Source organism: Cervus canadensis, chromosome 13, assembly GCF_019320065.1.
Source record: "Cervus canadensis isolate Bull #8, Minnesota chromosome 13, ASM1932006v1, whole genome shotgun sequence".
Classification (NCBI taxonomy): domain Eukaryota; kingdom Metazoa; phylum Chordata; class Mammalia; order Artiodactyla; family Cervidae; genus Cervus; species Cervus canadensis.
The window spans coordinates 28,111,514-28,135,588 of record NC_057398.1 but is presented as its reverse complement, the minus strand read 5'-3'; the positions used below and the strand labels follow the sequence as shown (position 1 = coordinate 28,135,588).

The following is a 24,075-nucleotide window of genomic DNA, read 5'->3' as shown; positions in this document are numbered from 1 at the left end:
CTTTGATCTTTTAGTTGTGGCACATGGGATCTTTACTTGCAGCTTGCAAACTCTTAGTTGCAGCATGTGGGATCTAGTTCCCTGACCAGGAGATCGAACCCAGGTCCCCTCCACTGGGAGTGGGATTCTTAAGCCACTGAGCCACCAGGAAAGTCCCTCTAAGTTCTTTTTTTTTTCTCTAAGTTCTTATATAACAATTCTTGGTATCTGGTAAGGCTTTGGCTTTCTACCATTTTCATTTTGGATTATGCTTATCAAATTCCATAAAAATTGTTGGAGTCTTTTATTAGAATCACTTTGAATTTTGTTAGAATTGAATTTATTACATGTCAGTTTGGATAGAGGTAATGTTTTTATGATATTGATCTTCTGATTCATGAACATGGCATATCCCTCAATTTACATGACTTGCCACATTCTAATTTTGTGAAGTGAAGGTCGTTCAGTTGTGTTCAACTCTTTGCGACCCCATGGACTATACAGCCCCTGGGATTCTCCAGGCCAGAATACTGGAGTGGGTAGCCATTCCCTTCTTCAGGCAATCTTTCCAACACAGGGATCAAACCCAGGTCTCCCTCATTGCAGGTGGATTCTTTACCAGCTGAGCCACAAGGGAAGCCCAAGAATACTGGAGTGGGTAGCTTATCCCTTCTCCAGCAGATCTTCCTGACTTAGGAATTGAACCGGGGTCTCCTGCATTGCAGGTGGATTCTTTATCAACTGAGCTATCAGGGAAACTTTAGTCAGTGTCTTTACACTTTACTCCCAAGCAGTTAGGACCTTATCACACTTTAATTCCTAATACTCCCTCCTCAACTTCCATTCCATAGGTGTGTAGTTTAGTTCTTTTATTTTTTGGTTGTGCTGGGTCTTCACTGCTGCATGGGCTTTCTCCGGTTATGGCGAGTGGGGGCTGCTCTTCCTTGTGGTGGCTTCTCTTGTTGCTGAACCCAGGCCCTAGGCACATGGGCTTCAGTAGTTGCAGCACATGAGCTAAGTAATTGTGATGCCCTGGCTCAGTTGCTCTGTGGCATGTGGGGTCTTCCCAGACCAGGGATCAAACCGGTGACTCTTGCCAGGTGGATTCGTAACCACTGGACCACCAGGGAAGCCCCTAGATACACTTACTTCTTATTTACTATTTTAGTTGGTCCTCACTCCTTGCATCAAATACTTTCATTTTGGGATCACTTTTTATCTACCTGATGTGCATCTTTTACAGTGTGACTTTGGGCTGTAGTCCATGGGGGGCCATCTAGTGGTTACAGATTCTCCCAGAGGGATTGTACACCTCTCCATCTGGTGCCTTGATTTGATATAGGCTGTTTTCTATGCTGTTTTCTTTCCACTAAGATATAACCCTTTGGGACCCAGCTTAATTCTGGAGGGACCTCCCTTTTTGGGGGTAGGGGGAGAATCTGAGCTTGCCCAGTTCTGCAGATGCCCTTGCTGCCCACCCGCAAAGCTCCACTTGCTATCTGAATTCCAGCCTTTGCTTAAGTTTGTTTGACCTGTCAGTATTCCTTGTTGATTTGCCAGTTCTTTGATGCATTTTAAAAGATGTCATACAGTTTTTCTTCAGCATTTGTAGCCCTGTGTAGTGAGAGTCAGCCAGGGTACCTGATAATGCTGTGTTGTTGTTTACTTGCTAATTCATGTCTGACTCTTTTATGACCCCATGGACTGTAGCCTGCCAGGCTCCTCTGTCCATAGGATTTCCCCAGGCAAGAATATTGGGGTAAGTTGCCATTTTCCTTCTCCAGGGGATCTTCCTGACCCAGGGATCAAACCCGGGTCTCCTGCATTGGCAGGTGGGTTCTTTACCACAGAGCCATCAGGGAAGCCCTTACCTGGTGTGCCATGCTTTCATAAACTTAAGATGCTTCAGAGTTTCAATTTTATGTTTCATTTGGCAGTTGCAAACTGAAGATCAGAACTAAGACTTAATATTGCTCATTTCTGACTTTTTAAAAAATACATAACATGTTTTGTAACACTAATTAGAATAAGGAAAGGGAGTTGCTAGTTAATGACAGAGAATTTGCCCTTTGGGGACAGACTGAGGATCCAGTGAATCAAGAATTCTGTCTGTCCATGGAAGTTTTGTCTCTGTTTAAAGTGAAAAGAGCACACCTCATAGAGTATGGTGGACTTTGGCCTTGGATCTAGGCATGTCATTGAGACCTGGGTGGAATGACAACCTCTCTAAGCCTTATTTTGCTCATCTGCGCAGCGAGGGTGATCATATTACTACTCTCCCAGAGAATTAATACGAACACTTGATGAGGTTGCGTGTATGTAGGAAACACGGCAGGCAGGTTGCCCCGGCAGCTATTCCAGTTTTTCCCTAGTGGCTGCTGTTGGACTTGTGCGCCCCACGTGCCACTGCCCTTGGGAAACAGCGAGCCAACTATTTCTCTTGCCAGTAACCTCCCCTCAAGTGTCCATCATAGTGGGACTTATTATTAGCATGGCTCTGTTTTCTCTGGACCCAGTCCCACAGTCCTTTACCAGGACTCACTCTTTCCTTACAGCTGGGTAATACCCCATCAGGTTGGGAAATCGTAGCCTCCGCATGGTGGGCTCTCTGGTCAGTTACTCATATCCAGGCATTTTTAATTTGTACCTAACCAATGAACGCATTTAGAATCTGCATTGGTGTTGACAGGCTGCAGTCTGACACAGTGTACCACTTTCTGCTTCTGCTCGCTGGGAATGTGCCCTGGCCCACAGTGGAAACTCAGTCTTTTCAATCTTTGCCACCTTGAAACTGGAAGTGGTAACTTGTGCTTATTTATATCTGATTATTAGTAAGGTTAAACATCTTTTTTCTGTATCGAGTATATTGACCACACTCATTTTTCATTTGTGAATTTCCTGTTCATTTCTTTGGCTTATTTTTCTGTTGGAAGATTTTTTTCTTGCTATTTAATTTTTAATAACAGCTTTATTGAGACAGTCACATACCATGCAATTCACCTATTTTAAGTGCACAATCCAGTGGCACAATTCACAAAGTTGTGCAGCCATCACAACCAGAACATTTTCGTCATCCCCAGGAGAAACCTGCCACCGAGTCATTCCCCGTTTACCTCTTGTCTCCCCCAGCCTGAAGCAACCATTTTCTATCATTATGGATTTGCCTATTTTAGGCATTTCGTATAAATGGAATCATGCATCTTAGTCTTTTGTGGCTGGCTTCTTTCACATAGCACGATATTTTCAAGGTTCAATTCAAATTGTAGCACGTTATCAGTAATTTCTTATTATCAAATAATTCTCTGCATGCCTCATTTTATTTACTTATTCATTAGTTAATGGACATTTGGACTGTTGTCTTTTTTAAAAAATTAAGTAATTTCTGACCGTGCTAAGTCTTCGTGGCTGCACGTAGGCTTTCTCTAGTTGCAGCGAGCAGGGGCTCCTCTTTAGTTGCTGTGCAGGCTTCTCATCGCAGTGGCTTCTCTGGTGGCGCGTGGGCCCAAGGGCCTGTGGGCTCAGTAGTGGAGCACAGGCTTAGTGGTCCCACAGCATGGATAATCTTTCTAGACCAGAGATCCAACCTGTGTCCCCTGCAATGGCAGGTGGATTCTTGACCTCTGGATGACTAGGGAAGTCCTGTTTTGACCTTTTGACTGTTACGAATAATGCTGCTGTGAACATTTGTCTACAGGCTTTGTGTGGACATATGTTTTCATTTGATTAAAGTTCTTTATATTTTGGGACTGTTAACCCTTATTTCCCATATAGGCTGTAAATATCCCGCCCCCCCCCCCCCAGTTTATATTTGCATTTGGAAAGTTGAGAAGATAAGGGTAGAAATGTGAATGAGACAGAACATTTAGGTTTCTGACCTGTCTTTCATGCCCTTAAGAATTAAGTTCGGGTACCATCGCTTTCTCATCATGGTCCCATTAAGTGGCCCCTTGGGACTGACCTGCTTCCTTATATGGCCTTGCAGGTGCTCTGTCTGTCTCTCTTTCTTTGCCTCTGTCTGTCTCTTGGCCTGCCTGCCCTCGGACCAGCAACCAGGCAGTGCTTAGGGTGGTTTCCAAGTTTTACTCAGAAGCTCGCACTTCAAAAGGGGCTGGCTGAAAAACCGCCAGGGTTGCAAGTCATTCGTTAAAAAGGCTTCCAGCAGCTTTGCTGATTCATGCTGCTGCAGGTGGTGGGTGGAGGGGCAGGAGGCCGGCAGCACTGTTTCTTCAAGGGCCAGGTCGGGGTGAGCTGCTTCTCATCCTCCCAGGGCTGCTGTCCAAACATCGCTGTCTTCTGGGGCAGCACTCAGCATCTGGATTTGAGGAGCCTAACAGTTTGAAGAAATCCTTGGAAGTAGAGGCACTGAATTCTTGACCACTTTTTGTCCAGGCCTATCTTAAGTTTTTGAGGTCTCTGAAAATACTCCTCTAAAATATCCTTACTTTTAGTTTTTCCCAGTCAAGTTTTACCAAATATTAACTTCAGTTTAATCCTATATGGAATACTGAATGTACAGTTTGATGTTGGCTTATATAGGTCATAGATATGCATATATAGTTCAGAGTTGATGTTCATGTCGCCTTTCCCTTCTCCAGGGGATCTTCCCAGCCCAGGGACTGAACCCAGGTCTCCCGCATTGCAGGCAGATTCTTTACCAGCTGAGCCCGAAGGGAAGTCCAGGAATACGGGAGTGGGTAGCCTGTCCCTTTTCCAGCAGATCTTCCTGACCCAGGAATCATACCAGGGTCTCCTGAGTTGCAGGCAGATTCTTTACCAACTGAGCTGTCAGGGACATCCCAGTATATGGTTCATAGTTGATGTTCATGTCCTTTATGGTTCATGTTCCTAGTTGGAAATCATAAGATTTCCAATATAAGGAAAGTTTTAGATGAAAAAAAAAAAAAAAAAACTGCTAGGTGCTAGGTAAATATGTCATTTTCATGTCATTCACATGGTATCTGTTATACTTCAAATGCATGCATTTGTAATCTTCAGTCTTATTAATGAAATCATTTACTCGACATTTATTAAATCTGAACAGTAGAAGGGACCTTCAAAGTCACTAATCCTAATGAGAAAACAAACCCAGAAAAAGTCAGTCACATGAAAAATCATGTGCTACATTGAAGTTCAGATACATACAGATACCTTCTAGTAATTATTAATAGTATTCAACTTCTTTATTTTGGATTCTTGATCTTAACTAGCACCTTGGGACGACTAATCCTTCCTTTGGAATTGTCATGTTTTCTCTTCTTTCTCAATGAAAGCTGCTTTGCTCCTCCAAAATCATCATGTTCCTTGTAGAATAGCAGGTGGCTTTTGCTGTCAAGTACAAAGCACCTCTGCCTTGCCTTCTGGTTACTGTTGAGTGGAAGAAGCTTTGCAGTTTGCAGGACCTTTTTCTGATCTTTTTTCAGGTTGAAGCTTTATCTGTCATGGGTGCCTGGCTTACTGATGAGATTTTACGTCCATTTTTATTTTTATTATTTTAAATTTATTTTTTTTTTAATTTATTTTTAGAATTTTTATTTGGTAGTGCTGAGTCTTAGTTTCGGCACACAGGATGTTTAGTTGCAGCATGCAAATTGTTAGTTGTGGCGTGTGTGATCTAGTTCCCTGACCAGGGATCAAACCTGGGCCCCCTGCATTGGGAGCGCAGAGTCTTAGCTACTGGACCACCAGGGAAGTCCCTATGTCCATTTTTAGAAGGTAGGGCAGGGAGGCGAGTGTTGCGTTCCCCGCTTTCCTGTTACAGATTGATGTTTCTGGCCTGGGTTTGTGTATAATAACAATGATGGCCATCAGCAACTTTGTGAAGTGGACACTTTTAGTATCATCCCCGTTTCACAGAAAGGAAACTGAGGTACAGAGATTTAAGTACTCTTGCACGAGGGACTTAATTAATTAGCTTTGGCTGGATTCCAAGGCAGGAGTTTTAACCGGGTCGGAGGAGTCAGCTCCCTGAAGTCTGAACTGTGTGTGTGACTCCCAGGAGAGGCCTTCAGGGCCATCGCAGAGTCAGAGGGGTTCATCCGTGTCTGGAAAAGGCCACCAGCTGCTCTTCTAGGGGATTTTCCATTTTGTCCCCTTAAGGAATTTTTGCTCATCAAGTTTTCCCAAGTGACACATTCTTTGTGCAAATTACCATAATGTTCCATTTCCCTTATGAGAAATTTTTTGCTTTTGAGAAGTTTTCAGTCACCAGGTCTCGCAGAAAATATCTGAAAGGTTATGGTTAAGAGAAAGTGAAGAAGCTCTGACTTTATGGACATTTTCTTTCTCTCTTTTCTTCTTTCTCCCCTCCTTCCCTCTGTGTTTTACTTTCTCAGTTTTAATATTTTAATTGATAACATTTACAAGTGGTAAAATAAAACAGAAAAACCCAGACAGGATACAAGAGTGAAGAGTGTAACTCCTTTCCATCCTTCCCCTGCTGCTGTGAGGGGATCCCCGTTACCAGGTTCTTGTACGTCCCTCCAGAGTTGCAGGCATTTTCTTTGAAATGTGAGTAAGAGGTTATAATTCTCAGCCTGGGGTGTGGTGGTGGACAAACAGCATGGCCCAGCTTCTCCCGGGCAGGGTCGAGTACTAAATGGTAAGGGATGGTACTTAAAGCTTTCAAAGGATGCTGTGATATTCAACAGGAGTACTGCTTGCGCATGCTGCTCAGAAAGACCCACAGTGAGTGTGTTGGGTTCTGGGCACCCAGTCAGCCTCACCCGGCACCAGCCTGGGGCTGACACTGTCCCATTCCTCTTGTCCTGCGGGGCCAGCACTGCGAGACTTCCTGAGTTGTTTTTCTGCTTCTGCTGTTGCCCTTTTAGCCTCTCCACACTCATGCAGCCAGAGTGACCTTTCAGAAACGTGAGTCTAACTGTGGCCATCTTGCTTAAATCTGGCATGACTCCCATCGGCTGGGGGTGAGGCTGAGTCCTGGTGTGATGGGCGTGGCCTCCAGCCTGTCTCTCCACTTGGATTTCTCACCACTTTCTCTACTTGCTTTCCCCCCATTAACCCTTTGCTCCCACAATCAGTTCCTCACCTCGGTAAATGACACTGCCACTTGGCCAGTTTCTCAGGCTAAAAATTTTGCTGTCATCCTTGACTCCTTTCTTTTCTCACAACCGACATCTTCCTTGATCAGCCTTTCTGTTGGCGTCACCAAGACATATCCCTAATGTGACTACTTCTCACCTTTCCGCCTACAGCTTGTTGGAGGCCACCTTCCTCTCTGGCTTCTCTGCTGGTGTTCCTATGTCCACACTTGCCACCTTGCTGTCAGTCTTCTGTTCTCAGCCCCACCCCACCCCCAGGACATACCAGTCTACTTAGAAGAAACTCCAAAGCCTGACTTGCCTCTGAAACCTTGAGTGATCTCAGCCTCTACTGCTGCCAACCTCGGTGCCTCTCATCCTCCTGCTCCCTTCCCCCTTTTCAGGCACTCTGGCCCCTTTGGCCAAGTAACATCTGTCTCGGGACCTTTGCTTTTGTCCTTCCGTATGTCTTTAATTGTCCCTGAGCTTGTGGTGGCATGACTCGCTCTTTACTCCACCAGGTCTTTGCTTCAATGTCACCTCCTCAGAGAGCTCCTCCTTGACCCTTTTCTCAGTTAATAACCTTGGCTTGCTTGGGTTTTCTTCACAGCACTGAGTATGTGACATTATGTAGTGTGTTGATTTATTACCTGTCTTAGGCTCAAAGTGGGGATACTGTCCCTAAGGCGAGCACAGAGTAAGCACTCATTAAATGTGTGTGTGATTCTTTAGTCTCTGTTTATATGTTTCCTGTTTTATGGATGGAGGACCCCAGAGGGGAGTACAGTAAGTATATGGGCAGCTGTATCACACCACAGAGCTTCTGTATTTTAGGGGAGATTTCTCATTCACATGCATAGAACTGTTTTCTCAAATATGTATTGCTGCTGTTGTGATTAACAGACTGGAAGTTCACTTTTCACAGTGGCTTTGTCTATTAGTTTTTCAGTAGCAAGCACCAAAAGTATAATGATCATTTTATAAGGGTCCACAGAATATTTTTTTTTTTTTTCACAGAATATTTTGACCTTGAATCAGTCATATTCCACACGGCCAGGAATCTGTTCTGTACCAGGCCTATTCCCCAGCTTGATTTGAGAGCAAGGTCCTAGGTGCTATAAACAGCTGTAAGGAAGAAACAAGAAGTCGGCCCACCCAGCAATGAATATATTACTTATTTATTTTTAATTAAAAAATTGTATATGTTTATTTTTAGCTGTGTTGGGTCTTCACTGCTGCGTGGGCTTTTTCTCTAGTTGTGGTGAGCGGGGGCTACCCTCTAGGAGCAGTGTGCTGCTTCTCATTGCAGTGGCTTCTCTTGTTGCAGAGCACAGGCTCTAGGGGGCGTGGGCTTCAGTAGTTGCCACTCCCGGGCTCTGGAGCACAGGCTCAGTAGTTGTGGCTCCCGGGCTTAGTTGTCCCACAGTATGTGGGATCTTCCTGGATCAGGGATCAAATCCATGTCTCCTGCATTGGCAGGCGGTTTCTTTACCACTGAGCCACCAGGGAAGCCCAGCAGTGAATTTATTAAACTTGGTAGGAGAAGGCATGTACTGGTGTAATTTCAGGCTGTGTCCATGTGCCACCACCCTCAGGGAGTACTGGGCAGAGAATGATCAGACCCCATGCATGTCCCCCGTGTCCTGATGTTCTCTTTTTGGTAGCAAGGTCCTTGATCTGCACATACTGGTACAGTGGGTTCTAAACTCGCATAGGTGCTGGGATACGGGACTGCTTTCTGCAGGGTCAGCCAGCCCTTCCCGCCCAGACACATTCCTAGAGCAGTGGGGTCAGGGAGAAGGGTGTCCACTCCCTCTTCAGAAGCATGGTTAAATCTTAGAGGTCGTGGAAGTTCTATAGTTTGAAAAGCAACATCTGTATCACAATTTAATTTTATATTTAGACATTATTTTTAGATTAAAAAAATCAGTTTTTTTTTTCCCCAGTGTTTTTTTAATAACACAAATTCAGCAGAGAAAACAATACTAAACCTTGGCAGGGAGCGTTATATAGAAGGAAGCAGTGATTTTCAGGGTGGGGGCCACTATTCAGTAGAATATGAAGCATTTGGGGGCTGTTGGGAAGGGCTGAGTCAGGTTTGTGGGTTTATATAAAGTGGAAATTGATTCTAAAAGTTTGAGAAAAACAAACTTAATAGAAGAGCTGTATTTGCTGGGCAAGGAGGAAAGTTCCATAGGGCTGGTTTTGTTGATGATTTGCTTCTCTGTCGTGTTGCATGTTGTTGATATTTGCTTCTCACATTGCACTGAAAAGGGACAGGTTGTCACACCAGGTAGGTTGGTGGGGTTGGGCAGGGAGGTTTCACGTTTGCAGGGCTGGCCTGCTGTGAACTTCCGTTTCCTTGGCCCAAGTTTGTGTATGCCAAGTTGTGTCCAGGAACCACCAGTATTTCTAGAAAATCAGGAATGCTGATCCTTGTCACTGCTCTCAGATGCCTCCAAGGCCTCTGGATGGCTGTGTCGTGTCCAGGCCTGTAGCTGGCACAACACGTTCTAGGAGCCAGGGACCACAGTTCATTCAGATCAGCATCTGGTGATTGGCCAGTTGTTTCCTGGCTTAATGGCTTCCCTCTGCCGCAGTTTGGAAATCCTGCCTGCAGTTTAGTGCTGATAACCCGGGTAATATTTCATGTTTGACAGGTGCCCATTCGACTCTGAGATAGAGCAGTGCTCTGTGGACCCACTCAGAGGTTTGGGCAGGCACATCAGCCGGAAGCACACTTGGGGTTTACCAGTCAGTTGTTCGATATAAAGTGCTTCCCTGACAGAGAAAATTGCTCTTACTTGTTCTTATCCAGTGCCCTCTCGTCTCTTAATGTTAGCTGGGCTCTGGGATTTTTCAAGATTACATTCAGAAGGAATAATGAGTTATGATTACAACGTCTAAACAAGGTTCAAGTCACCAAGTACACTTGGTGCCCAGCATGAAGAGATAATGTGGAAATCATCTGATGTGGTCTTTGGCCTAAAAATATATGTAGTTTGCATCTCCGCTTCCTGGTAGCAATCATTTGCTGAGTGCTACCACGTGCCAGGCACTGGGCAGGCCCTTTGCTTGCATTTCCTAACTGGATCCTGTAACAAACATGGGAGGTAGTTCCATTGGTCCCAGTATGCAAGAAAAGAAGGTCACCTGCTGGTGTGGTGGGCGGCAGGCCCTGGATTTGGCCCTGCTTGGCTTGACCCCAGAGGTTCTGCTGCCTGCGTGGTGCTGAACTGCCTCTTAGGTCCTTACCCTTGGAGGCAGCAGGGTGGAACTTGGTGCCCAGGGTAGCCATGCTCTTAATTTTGAGGTGATTGGACTGTGCCACACCTGGTGCCATGCTGCTTGGCATATTGAGGACACTCCAGAGATGCTGTTTTGTTGATAATGGGGGGTCTGGGATTCAGGTTTCATTGAACTGAGTAGCATGGATTTCCTGACCCAGTGAGAAACCTTCCTCTTGTCAGCAGTCTTTTTGCACATGTTTTGGATCTGAAAGGCAAACAAGATGGATTGTGTTTTCTCTGGTGCCACCGACCCCCTACACCCCCTGCACTCCTGTCAGCCTTCAAGGCCCTTTCCCCTCCTCAGGGTAGCTCGGTCCAGAGTAGCCGGGGATACAGTTGGAAACGACCCCGTCTCTGCATGGGACTGAGTATGGCACCTGTACCTCACTTCTTTCTTATTACAGATATAGTTATAAAAGTATATGAAATGCACATGTTTATATAATTTAGATAAATCCAGATAAAGAAACAGAGAGCTTCCAATATCTTAGAACACCCCTGATTGTGCCTCTTCCCATCCAGAGAGAACTGTTACCCTGTAATTTTTCATGAATCATTCCCTTTTCTTTACAGTTTTACCATCTGTATCAGTTATCTCTAGCTGTCAACAATCTCAATGCTTAGTGGCTTGAACCATCAGCAGTTTTTTCCCTCCCCATTTCATGGGTTGGCTGGGCATTTGTTTTTGTTCCGTGAGGTGTTGGGGGTTATTCCTGTGCCAGCATTCAGCCAGTGGCTGGGCTGGCCCCCTGGCGCTGTCAGCAGAGGCATCTCAGCTCTTCACCGGGGCCCTGTGCGCAGCGGTGTCTCCTCCAGAGCCCTCTGCGTGTTCTGTGTCCCCAGCAAGAGCACCTGGGCATCCGTACAGCAGGGCGCCTGGGCTCCAAGCAAGCAGAGCAGAATCTTCCAGACCTCCTAAGGGCCAGGCCTGGGACGGGCACAGTGTTGCTGCTGGTCAGAGTCACACAGAGCTGCCCAGATTCAGCTGGAGTCTTGGGGCAGGTGTGGCTGGAGGGAGGGATTGCTGGCCGCTGTCTGTGGAGACTGCACCCACTGCGCCTGTGTCCGTGTCGCCTGTTCGGAACCACGCTGCGGGGCTTCTCCAGATCCCTCATGTTTTCATTCCCAAATGAATTTCTTGTGAGGCCGGCCAGGGCTCGTGTCCAGCCAGACTGCTCGTCCTCTGGGGAGCATCCCAGCTCTGACAACGCGGTCTGCCCTAGCAGTCAGGGACGTTGACCAGGCAGATGGCAGTATCACGGAAGCTACCTGTTCACAGGCAGGAGTTGGTCAGAAACATGAGGGCTTTGGGCTTGGTGGGCTCTGCAGTGTTGTTCTATGTGAATTTCCTCTTTCTTAGAAGCAGCTTTGACTGAGGCCTACGTGTAGCGCCCTTGAAGCGAGGTGAAATGAGGAAGGCATGCTTATGCTTGGCAGAGGGCACCACATAGTACAGGTGGGCTGGTGGAGCCACACTCGATCCCAGTCATAGGCGATGAGAGGTTGGATGGCTGCTGATCTTACTTTGTGTTTAAAGTCTCCTCAGATAGTGCCCCTCCTCACATGGACTCGGGACTCCTGGCTCCCACCACACTGCCCGCCCCTGGAGCCCCCAGGTCTCTCTGAGTGCCCCATGCACTCACCTCTCTTTCTCGTCCCCTCTAAGCTTGCTCAGATCCTGGTAGGTTCCTTTCACTGTAGAGCAGGAGTCCCCATCCCTTGGGCCACAGACCAGCATCTGTCTGTGGCCTGTTAGGAACTGGGCCACACAGCAGGAGAGTGACCGGTAGTGAGCAAAGCTCCATCTGTATTTACAGTCACCTCAGTCACTTGCATTCCTCCCCACCCCCGGGAAAACCAGCCCCTGGTGCCAAAACGGTTGGGGCCCACTGCTGTAGAGTGAAAGAGGAGACGGTTGGAGCATTGCATGCTCAGTTCACCTAAGTCTGGAGGTGGGGCGCTGCCTAGTTGTAGCTCAGCCCCTCTGAGGGGAGGCCCCTCACTGGCTCTGGGCACCGCCTGGGGGAGAAAGGGGCTGTGGGAGCTTTCTTAGGCAGCAGGCTCGGGGAGGTGAGTGGGTGAGCCTGGAAGACTGCCCCGGGGCTCCGTGCGCCACTGCCCCTGGGGGTTTGAGTTATGAAACCTGCTGACAAGTGACACCGTTTAGCACTTGGCAAGCCCCCCAGGGGCCGATCACAAGATGGGGCTTGTGAGCATATGTGTGAGCACTGCTGTCTGTCTGTGGGGATGGCCTTTTTTCTCCTTTTTCCTTCCTTCCTTCTAGTTCCTCTCCCTGCTTCCCCGTCTTTCCCTGCTCCCTCCTTCTCTTTTATCCTCTCCTGTCCTTTTCTTTCTTTGTCAGAACAGATTAGCTTTTAGGACTGTTGCTCTTGTTGGAACAGCTCTGGAGGCTTCAGAGGGATTCCAGAAGGCTTCGGTGTTCTGACACCCACATCTGGGGAGGAGCCCACTTCTGGGCGGGCATGTCTCATCGGAAAGCTGTGGTTAGCTTTGGGTGGAAAACATGACTCAGGGCACACAGCTGCTCCTGTGTGTGTGGGGGGTTGTGGGCTGGAGCTACTGGGTCACTGAGCACCCTCTCCTGGGGACCTTTATCAGCCTTCCTCAAGGCTTCTGGACATAAGCGCCCCGCCCCTGTACACCGCCCCCCCCCCACCATCCCCCATCCCCCATCCCCCTCCAGGAGTCCTGGGCTTCCAGCCTTCCGCTAGAATCCTCGGGGAATGTAACAGTGTGAGGGCTTGTTGCAGCCTTGTCCCACAGAAGGCTAATAATCACCTGACCTTTGAGCCAGCTGGTCCCTCCACGCTGTTGGCCAGGAGTCTTTTCTCACTTTTATCTTCCTAACCAGTCAGATCTCTTTCGGCTAGAGGGTTCTGCTTTCAGCTGGCTCCAGTCCAGGGGCATGAGAACAACTAGGTGCCTCTTGTGCGGGGGTGGGGAGCCAGTGCTCTGTTTCTGAGCCTGGGAGGTGCTTCCTCCCGGCTCCTAGTGAGGGTGAGAGAGCCAGGCCCCCCACCAGGAGGGACTGGTTTGGGTCTGATTGGAAAGTTCTGAGGGGATGATTCTGCAGCTCATTGAGGAGGCCCTTGTGGTCCTTCACTCTGCATTTGGGAGGTGTCTCACCTGAGGCTCCTGAGGACAAAGAGGGTGAGCTGGTGATTGGACTCAGGGGCTGCCCACACCTACACATGCACATTTGTCTGCTCGTGTGGCTTTTTCCACAGCAGGGAGAAGACAACTCAGAGGTTGGTTTGGCCCAGGCCTGTCCTTGCCACCCACCTTTGGTTCCATTTATAGTTCAGTTCAGTTGCTCAGTTGTGTCCAACTCTTTGTGACCCCATGAATCGCAGCACCCCAGGCCTTCCTGTCCATCACCAACTCCCAGAGTCTCCCCAAACCCATGTCCATCGAGTCGGTGATGCCATCCAACCATCTCATCCTCTATCGTCCCCTTCTCCTCCTGCCCCCAATCCTTCCCAGCATTAGGGTCTTTTGCAGTGAGTCAACTCTTCGCATGAGGTGGCCAAAGTATTGGAGTTTCAGCTTCAACATCAGTCCTTCCAACGAACACCCAGGACTGATCTCCTTTAGGATGGACTGGTTGGACCTTCTGGTAGTCCAAGGGACTCTCAAGAGTCTTCTTCAACACCACAGTTCAAAAGCATCAATTCTTCGGCGCTCAGCTTTCTTCACCGTCCAACTGTCACATCCATACATGACTTGACCATAGCCTTGACTAGACAGACCTTTGTTGGCAAAGTAATGTCTCTGCTTTTAAATATGCTATCCAGATTGGTCATAACTTTCCTTCCAAGGAGTAAGCGTCTTTTAATTTCATGGCTGCAAACACCATCTGCAGTGATGTTGGAGCCCAAGGAAATAAAATCTGACACTGTTTCCCCATTTATTTCCCATGAAGTGACGGGACCAGATGCCATGATCTTAGTTTTCTGAACGTTGAGCTTTAAGCCAACTTTGTCACTCTCCTCCTTCACTTTCATCAAGAGGCTTTTTAGTTCCTTTTCACTTTCTGCCATAAGAGTGGTGTCATCTGCATATCTGAGGTTACTGATATTTCTCCCGGCAATCTTGATTCCAGCTTGTGCTTCTTCCAGCCCAGTATTTCTCATGATGTACTCTGCATAGAAGTTAAATAAGCAGGGTGACAATATACAGCCTTGACGTACTCCTTTTCCTATTTGGAACCAGTCTGTTGTTCCATGTTCAGTTCTAACTGTTGCTTCTTGACCTGCATACAGGTTTCTCAAGAGACAGGTCAGATGGTCTGGTATTCCCATCTCTTTCAGAAATTTTCCACAGTTTATTGTGATCCACACAGTCAAAGGCTTTGGCATAGTCAATAAAGCAGAAATAGATGTTTTTCTGGAACTCTCTTGCTTTTTCTATGATCCATTGGATGTTGGCAATTTGATCTCTGGTTCCTCTGCCTTTTCTAAAATCAGCTTGAACATCTGGAAGTTCATGGTTCATGTATTGCTGAAGCCTGGCTTGGAGAATTACTTTTGAGCTGGCTTTTGAGCATTACTTTACTAGCGTGTGAGATGAGTGCAGTTGTGTGGTAGTTCAAGCATTCTTTGGCATTGCCTTTCTTTGGGATTGGAATGAAACTGACCTTTTCCAGTCCCATGGCCACTGCTGAGTTTTCCAAATTTGCTGGCATATTGAGTGCAGCACTTTCACAGCATCATCTTTCAGGATTTGAAATAGCTCAACTAGAATTCCATCATCCCCACTAGCTTTGTTCGTAGTGATGCTTTCTAAGGCCCACCTGACTTCCCATTCCAGGATGTCTGGCTCTAGGTGGTTCCATTTACACCTGCCTGGTATGTACCCGCTTCAGGTCCCTGGCCTAAGTGCCCGGCCTCTGTGTTTAGCCCACAGGCTGGACACTGGTTCTTTTCCATGTCTCCAAACTTCTCTGTTTTAGCTTTGACCTGCTCAGGAACAGAGCAGCTAAACTTCTCCCTTTAGGTCATTAATGGAATGAATGGGAACTTTTCCCAGGGATTGAAAGCCTTTATGGGGTATCCCGGTCAGTAGCAGCCTTTGCTCCTGGGGCCCTGTGGTGTGCCGGCTGGTTTGTTGCCCAGCAAGTTGTTCAGCCACCTCGAGTCTGAACTCTTGTCTCCAGAGCTGGCTTCCAGCTCTCCCCTGCTCATCCATAAGAACCTCGGGCCACAGCCACTTCTGATCTGAGTGGTCCCAGAAGCTGTGCCTCTGGCTGGGGGGCTGTGTATGGAGCTGGGACCAAGGGACAGCCCTGGGGACGCTCCAGGAGGGATGGGGGTTTTCAAGTTTCCGGCAGCAGCAGTTCTGAGCTCATGACTCAGGGGCTGGCACCCGTGGCACATGGCATGTTTTCACTTTCTGGCCCCCCTTACTTGATGGAGCCCTGCCCACCTACCCAGTGACTTGGCCCGGTTCAGCAAATGCACCCCTCCACTTTTGATAAGTTTCCAAACACTGTGGAGTGGGTGGGCTGTGCATCCTTCAAAGCTGACGGATCTGTGCCGGCTGAGCCACGTGCGTGGGGGCGTGGCTTTCATCATGTCTCATCACAGCCAGACAGCCATACATGGTCACTGTGACTGCAAAGCTACAGCGTGGTGACTCAGCCCCGAGAGGCTGATGTAACGGGGAAAACCGGAGCCAGAGTGTGGCTGCTGAAACCTGGAGGCTGAAAGTCACCCCCTCACCCCGCCACCCCACCCCAGGGTCACCCTCACCTGCCCAGGAACCACCTAGGGCAGCTCTGAGCAGACCCAGGTCTCAGACCAGAGGTTCCAGAAGAGCTGGAAGAGAAACCACTGCCTCTTATCAGATGCCGGGCCAGGGTGTGACAGCCCAGCCTGGTTGGGTCTTTGTGATGTGGTTGAGGGAGTGGGCGTGGACATTTACTTGGAAATTGGTTCTTTCTTGAAAGGAGAGCCTGCCTGCTTCTTTTCCTTAGCAAATGCCGATCTTGAGAGGGACCCCGGTGTGGTATTGAGCAGGAGGGGAGAGCCATTTTAGATTCTTATTCAGTCATGGCTTGTGCAGTTCAGGGTGATTTGGTCCCAGGCTATGCAGTTATTGTGAGCATTTTTACTTGAGATAGTTGTGTGAAATTTCCAGGCAGTAACTAAGCAAGGCCTTTGACAGAGAAACTTCAGCCAGGCCGGCAGCTCTTGGTTTAGCATCAGAGTTCATTCTTTCTCGAGGGACAACCTAGAGAGGTTTCCAGAGGTGGAGAACTCGCCAACTTTATGTAATTCGCTGAGCCCATGAAGTGGGGAAGAGCAGGAAACATGGCTCCTCACCTCCAAGGGCCAGGTTTGCCGTGGACAAGGGGACTCGCAGAGAGCCCTGTGGGTGCTGCGGGAGAGGGGCCAGTGCTGAAATGCTGGCCGTTGGAACGTCTGCCCTCCCACATGCATGTTCCCCGTGTGCACAGCACACGGAGTAAAGTGAGAACAAAACAGAGAGGTTTTCGTGGAGCCCAGTACATCCAGTTGAAAGATCTGTCGTCTATTCTAAGATTCTGTTATGCATTTTGTTTGAAAAAAATGTTAAGCAACCGTTTTTTTTAAAGTGCTGACAGTGATCAGTGTTTTGTGTTTACTTGGTTTTTTACTTTTTAGTATCATTTACCTGCTGAAACATGAAATTGGCTGTTTTGTGTCGGCCCCGTCATGCTTTCTGGGTTTTGGACCTTTCCTGCAGCCAGCCCGGGTCGGCCTGGGCCCACAGAGGCACACGGCCTTTGTGGACTTGGGTCCATCCTCCGTGTCCCCCTGCTTCTTGTCTGGGGGTGTTGGGATCGCTGGCGGGGCCGGTTGGCGTCCTTCCTTGTGGTAACGCGGAGGCCTGTGGCTTTCCCCAGCCATGGATTTTCCCCAGCACAGCCAACACGTCTTGGAGCAGCTGAACCAGCAGCGGCAACTGGGACTTTTGTGCGACTGCACTTTTGTGGTGGACGGTGTTGACTTTAAGGCTCATAAAGCAGTGCTGGCGGCCTGCAGCGAATACTTCAAGATGCTCTTCGTGGACCAGAAGGATGTGGTGCACCTGGACATCAGTAACGCGGCAGGTACCCCGCTGGGTCCAGGGCCGAGCTTGTGGTGGACCCCGTGCTACACACGGCCCTCCTTGAGCAGCATCTTCCAGCTGTGGGGGACGGGGGGCTGGTGCCAGACTTCCCACACAGGACTTGGCCACAAGTGCCTGAGTATCAAGTTCTTACCATGATTGAGGGGCCTCTTTTGACTGGGAGCGGGGTGGTAAGGGGAGAGTGACAGGAAGGCCTCATGATAAGCTTCAGGCCGAGTGAACACAGGACAGGCTTATCAGAAGGGGCAGAGAGCAGGAAGGCTCTGAGCCCCTGGTCCCTTTCCATTGCTGAGTCAGTCTTCAACCCACTATCCCAGTGCCTTCATGGCAGTGGCAAGGTTTGGGGTCTGGAGGAACAGTGTCAGGAAGGTCCTGGGATTGAATGAAGAAGGAGCTAACTGGTCTTAGATTCAGGTTCCTAGCCCAGAATGACGTGCCATGCTGCCAGAAGTTTGGCCAGGGTGTTGTTTCCCCATTTTACAGATGTGGAAACTGAGGCCCAGAGAGGTCAGGTGACTGGCCTGGAGGTCAGATAGAGGGTTGATGGCAGAGCCCTGATGAAAGCCAGTGGTGACGCACTCTGTCTTCGGTGATGAAGCGCAGTGGCTGGGTGGAGAGTGCTCAGAGTGGCTGTTTACACCCTCTGCCTTCTGTGGGTGTGCTACTTTTTGGAGCCTGCCTCTCCACTGGCACAGGAGATGGGGGAAATGGTGGCCTGCCACCGCCACTCTGCTTTTTACAAATTCCTCAATTCTGCCATGGAGTGGAGCGACTGGACAGGGTGCTGGTACCAGGTCTTGAGATGGGTCCGTGACGGCTGTCTGTGTCCTTGGCAGGCCTGGGGCAGGTGCTGGAGTTTATGTACACAGCCAAGCTGAGCCTGAGCTCTGAGAATGTGGACGATGTGCTGGCCGTGGCCAGCTTCCTGCAGATGCAGGACATCATCACGGCCTGTCACGCCCTCAAGTCACTGGCTGAGCCGGCTGCCAGCCCTGGGGAGAATATGGAGGCCTCAGCCACAGAAGGTAAGCTTCTTGGCAGGCTGTTCCTGAGCAGGTGGCTCTTGAAGAGAGCTCTGCCCCTGCCTCTGGGACAATGTCATATGGCCTCCCCTGCATTATGGGGAGCTCGTGGGGAGGAGCCGCAGCAAAGTCTGAGAACGCCTTTCAGAGGGGCCCTTCTGTCCTCCCTTCCCGAGGGCACTGGGCAGCCATGCCTGGCTCAGGGCTTTTGCACCAGAATCCACTCCTCCAGCAGGCCTCTTCTCCCCCACCTCCTCCTGCTCCTCTAGCACCTCAGGAAAGCCCCCGAGGCCCGGTGTGGGCCAGAGTCCTCCTGACACACTTTGAGAAAAGAACACTCCTTTGCATTAAGCAGCGATCTCTGATTAGCACCGTTTCATGTGCGAGGTCTGTCTCCCTGACCAGTCTGCCAGCCCCATGGCTGTTACATCCCAGGCCTAGCCGGCAGCCTTGACATGATGTTGGTACCTGTGAAGAATCTGTTGAGTGACCCAACCGACAAACTTAGGTGTATCCCAAGGGAGGGTGTGGAAGAGCTAGCGAGTTCTGGGCCACTTCACCCCTCCCAGTGGTGGGCACTTGATGGGAAATAGCAGGTCTGTCCTCTTCTATCTCCAGTGGGGGACAAGAGAGCCAAAGAGGAGAAGGCTGCTGCCACTGCGCTGAGCGAGCTGGACCCGGCTAGGAGCAGTCCGCCCGCGGGCCCAGGCCGGGAGCCCAAGGAGGAGCGCGGCGGCCAGGCCGAGAGCACAGGCAGCGGTGAGTTGCCGCGCTGAGGATCCGGCTGGCTGGCTGTCACCCACCAGCAGTGTGGGCTCCAGCACCACAAGTGGCTTCCTCGGGACGCTCTTGGGGGTGAGGGGACACAGGCAGACGCATCCCTTGAGCTCAGGCTCCCCAGAACAAACTGTTGGTTTTTCTGGGGCATCTGTTAAAGCCAGAGCAGAGGCTCAAACAGCCTGAGCTGGGATGTGCCACGCCCCCCCCAAACCCCTGGGGCCACAGCCACTTCCAGAGGCCTAGTCCAGGAGACCCATCCAGCTACTGGACAGAGGGCCCCAATCCAGCCCTGGATGCCCCCACCCCCACTGCAGGTGCAGAGCAGACGGAGAAGGCAGATGCTCCCCGGGAGCCTGTGGAGCTCAAGCCGGACCCCACGAGTGGCATGGCTGCTGCTGAGGCTGAGGCTGCCTTGTCAGAGAGCTCAGAGCAAGGTACCCTCCACTGGCCAGGTCGGCCCTCACTTAGGTCAGCGTCCCGCACTCTTCCTGCCACAGCTGATCTCACTCTGAGTCACTCTTTCACATCAGCTTTTGGGCCAACATCATCTTTTCTCATTCCTGAACTTTGATGTCAGTTTCTTGGTTGTACATCCTGGCCTCGCTTCCTGTTAGCACAGAAGTATGGCTGTTGCAGTACTGGCCCTGCTGTTTCTCCCTGAGCTGAGCACCATGGGGGAGCTTTGCTGCCCCTGGCACCCACCCCTGCCCCTGCCCCCAGTGCTTGTTGGCTGAGAGCATCCTTCCCACCTGGGTTGCCAGCTTGGGGGACCCTGGTGGACTGAGGCCCATCTGTAACCTTCAGGTAGCACTGTCCGGGTCATCGGTCTCCCTAGAGTTCCAGACCCTGCCAGGCGCTTGCGAGGCGCCCACGCAGAGATGAGCCGGCCCCCAGCCTCACTTGACACCCACCCCCCACCGCCCAACCCCCAAGACGCCTCAGTGCCTGCCCTTCTCCTGGCAGAAATGGAGGTGGAGCCAGCCAGGAAGGGAGAAGAGCGAGAGGAGGAGGAGGGCGCCGCGCCAGCGGTGGTCAAGGAAGAGGGGCCGCCACTGGAGAAGGGCGAGGCCCCCGAGGAGAGTGAGGAGTCGGCCAGCACGGACTCGGGCCAGGAGCTCGGCGCTGAGGCGCGAGGCCTGCGCTCGGGCACCTACGGCGACCGCACGGAGTCCAAGGCCTACGGCTCCGTCATCCACAAGTGCGAGGTGCGCCGCGGGCGGTGGCGACCCCGCCCCGGGCCCCGCCCTGCCCCGCCCCGCCCCTGACTCCGCCCCCTGCCCCCACAGGACTGTGGGAAGGAGTTCACGCACACAGGGAACTTCAAGCGGCACATCCGCATCCACACGGGCGAGAAGCCGTTCTCGTGCCGGGAGTGCAGCAAGGCCTTCTCTGACCCGGCCGCCTGCAAGGCCCACGAGAAGACACACAGGTAGGCCCCGCGGCCGCCCCCTTGCTTCGCCTGACCCACCCTGGATCCCCGCCGAGCGCCCCCCGCGACCCTCCTCCTCCGCGCTCTGCCGCCAGCCCGCTGAAGCCCTATGGCTGCGAGGAGTGCGGCAAGAGCTACCGGCTCATCAGCCTGCTGAACCTGCACAAGAAGCGGCACTCGGGCGAGGCGCGCTACCGCTGCGAGGACTGTGGCAAGCTCTTCACCACATCGGGCAATCTCAAGCGGCACCAGCTGGTGCATAGCGGCGAGAAGCCCTACCAGTGCGACTATTGCGGCCGTTCCTTCTCCGACCCCACGTCAAAGATGCGCCACCTGGAGACGCACGACACCGACAAGGAGCACAAGTGCCCGCACTGCGACAAGAAGTTCAACCAGGTGGGGGCAGGGGGGGGGGGCCATAGGGGAGGCTGGGGAGAAACCGGGAGGGCAGATCCGGACTGGAGGAAGGGTGGATCCCCCCACAGGGTCCCCGCCCCCCGCTCCCCTCCCCAGAGGTTCCGGGGAGGGAGGGGCTGGCCCTCTGACCCCCTGCCTGGGCGCAGGTGGGGAATCTGAAGGCCCACCTGAAGATCCACATCGCCGACGGGCCCCTCAAGTGCCGGGAGTGTGGAAAGCAGTTCACCACCTCAGGTAGGGCCCGGCTGGCCCCCGCCCCACCTACTTTCGCCCCGGCCCCCACCCCACGGCGCCCCCCCCGCGCCCCCCCCCAACCCCCTGCCAGGCCTTCCCTTGGTCTCGCCACAGGGAACCTGAAGCGGCACCTGCGGATCCACAGCGGGGAGAAACCTTACGTGTGCGTTCACTGCCAGCGGCAGTTCGCTGACCCCGGCGCCCTGCAGCGGCACGTTCGCATTCACACGGGTGGGTGGGTGAGCCTCGCGGGGGCGACACGGGGACGTGGAAGGAAGGGAGGTGCTGATATCTTGTCCCGGCTCCTGCCTTGCGTCCCCAGGTGAGAAGCCATGCCAGTGCGTTATGTGCGGCAAAGCCTTCACCCAGGCCAGCTCTCTCATCGCCCATGTACGCCAGCACACCGGGGAGAAGCCCTACGTCTGTGAGCGCTGCGGCAAGAGGTGCTGTCCTTCTGCCTTCCCCCTCCACCTCCCACCCAGGCCTGGTGGCGTCCCAGCACTGGGTGGGCGGAGAGGGTCAGACAGAGCACAAAAGCCTGCTCTGTCCGGTCTAGTCGGGAGCCGGTCACACGGCTGTCCAGGGCAGGTCCCCAAGTCCTCTTCCACCTCAGCCCCGTCTTAATCTGGGCGGTTCAGTACAAGCCCCTCCCTCTGGCCCTGCAGATTCGTCCAGTCCAGCCAGTTGGCCAATCATATCCGCCACCATGATAATATTCGCCCCCACAAGTGTAGCGTGTGTAGTAAGGCCTTCGTGAACGTGGGGGACCTGTCTAAGCACATCATTATCCACACTGGTGAGTGTGTGCCCACCTCTGTCCCAGGCCCTGACCCCGGGCTGGGTGGTGCATGGGGGTGGGGGGGAGACGCCCATCACCCCAGCCTTGGGAGCTGACACTTGCTGCAGGCTGCCTCTAAAGCAGTCTAACTCCCAGGAGGGCCCCACTTTCTCAGACCTTCTAGAAGGGCCATCTGTGCCTCAAGTGGCCACCCCAGAGCATTTCCTGCTGGAAAGACAGGGCTGCAGGGGAAGCTGGAGGCCACTGAGGTCCTCCCCCCCTGCACCCTCCCCCCAATGGCAGGAGAGAACCTTGCCTCCCCCCCCAGGAGAGAAGCCCTACCTGTGTGACAAGTGTGGTCGCGGCTTCAATCGGGTGGACAACCTTCGCTCCCATGTGAAGACTGTGCACCAGGGCAAGGCCGGCATCAAAATCCTGGAGCCAGAGGAGGGCGGTGAGGTTAGTGTGGTCACTGTCGATGACATGGTCACGCTGGCCACCGAGGCACTGGCAGCAACGGCTGTCACGCAGCTCACAGGTGTGGACATCACTCAGCTCCCAGGGCAGCAGGGGGTGGTCACAGCAGGGCTGCCTCTGGGGCAGCCGCAGAGGAGCAGGTGATAGGTCTTAGGCCTTGCTGATTCTGTCCACAGTGGTGCCAGTAGGGGCCGCAGTGACTGCCGATGAGACTGAAGTCCTTAAAGCCGAGATCAGCAAAGCTGTGAAGCAAGTGCAGGAAGAAGGTGAGAGGGGAGCAGAGCCGCCTTTGGGGAAGGTGGTGGGCCCTTCCTGTGGTGACCGCACCCCTACCTCCCACAGATCCCAACACCCATATTCTCTATGCCTGTGATTCCTGTGGGGATAAGTTCCTGGACGCCAACAGCCTGGCCCAGCACGTGCGGATCCACACAGCCCAGGCACTGGTCATGTTCCAGACGGATGCGGACTTCTACCAGCAGTATGGGCCGGGCAGCACGTGGCCAGCTGGGCAGGTGCTGCAGGCCGGGGAGCTGGTTTTCCGCCCTCGGGATGGGGCCGATGGGCAGCCTGCTCTGGCAGAGACAGCCCCCACCGCCCCTGAATGTCCACCGCCTGCCGAGTGAGCAGGCGCCCCTCCTCCTATTTAAGGATGGATGGCACCCTAGAACTGAGAAGGGTGACCCCATTCCCTAGAGAGAATAAATTTGATTATTTTCTAATGCTGCCTGTAGCTCCCTGTGGGGGTGGGGCGGGGAGCTGGCAGCTCTAGCTGATGCCACAGAAGGGCTGCTCCACCCAGCCACCAGCCAGCCGAGCCTACTTCTTGGGAAGGCCAGGCTGTCCCTTTGCAGGGAACCCCGAGACCTGTCTAGAAGGAGGCTGACTCCTTCACCTGAGTGTGGGCAGCACACCAGAGAAACTGCAGCTCCACGAGCCCCATCACCTCATCTGGTCTCCTCTTTGGAGGCCGCTCACCTGCTCAACCTGAGGATTGGACCTTCCCTCTCTGCCGTGGAACACAGCTGTGACCCTGCTGCCCTCTGCTCAGGTGTTGGGAGCTGGGCCCAAAGGGCTTGGCCACACTGGTTACCAGGATCCAGGCCAACCGTGCAGGGCCCAGCTCGAGGGCTCATTCAGCCACAGCAGCAAGGTAGGCAGAGCACCAGACCAAGCAGGCCACAGGCCTGGTTCTGTTGGGCTTAAGGAAGCCAGAGAGCAGCACACTTGCTTCATGGTAACTCTGGCTGCAAGATCAAGGCCAGGCCAGCGTCATCTGGGAACATTTACTTGCTCTGAATCAGTGGAATCTCTTAAGGTGAGGGGCTGGAGGGACAGGAATGAGCAGCCAGGAGCTCTGATGGGGGGTGGGGGTGGGTGGGTGGTGCAGCAGTGGGGATGGAGAAGCAGGGGGTCATGAGATGCCATCTGCCACTTTTCCATATGGCTCGTCCCTAACAGCTTTAATTCCTCACTCAGAGATGGCACCATCCGGCAC

At 52.0% G+C, this 24,075-nt stretch overlaps 1 protein-coding gene across 2 annotated transcripts in view; it reads left to right on the top strand.

Moving 5' to 3' along the window:
• ZBTB17 (zinc finger and BTB domain containing 17) overlaps positions 1–23,299 on the top strand; it is a 29,833-nt gene extending 6,534 nt beyond the window's left edge. Inside the window, exons 3-16 of one of the 2 annotated variants that reach the window (XM_043485894.1) lie at positions 17,214–17,420; positions 18,277–18,465; positions 19,081–19,221; positions 19,557–19,676; positions 20,206–20,447; positions 20,529–20,671; positions 20,767–21,067; positions 21,235–21,322; positions 21,437–21,553; positions 21,645–21,765; positions 21,988–22,118; positions 22,429–22,638; positions 22,754–22,843; positions 22,920–23,299. In XM_043485894.1, the coding sequence (XP_043341829.1) occupies positions 17,216–17,420; positions 18,277–18,465; positions 19,081–19,221; positions 19,557–19,676; positions 20,206–20,447; positions 20,529–20,671; positions 20,767–21,067; positions 21,235–21,322; positions 21,437–21,553; positions 21,645–21,765; positions 21,988–22,118; positions 22,429–22,638; positions 22,754–22,843; positions 22,920–23,203 (2,382 nt within the window). In that variant the 5' untranslated portion in view covers positions 17,214–17,215 and the 3' untranslated portion in view covers positions 23,204–23,299. The remainder of the gene's footprint in view (positions 1–17,213; positions 17,421–18,276; positions 18,466–19,080; positions 19,222–19,556; positions 19,677–20,205; positions 20,448–20,528; positions 20,672–20,766; positions 21,068–21,234; positions 21,323–21,436; positions 21,554–21,644; positions 21,766–21,987; positions 22,119–22,428; positions 22,639–22,753; positions 22,844–22,919) is intronic. The other variant, XM_043485895.1, reaches the window with a different exon arrangement.
• Positions 23,300–24,075: the final 776 nt, after the last annotated feature.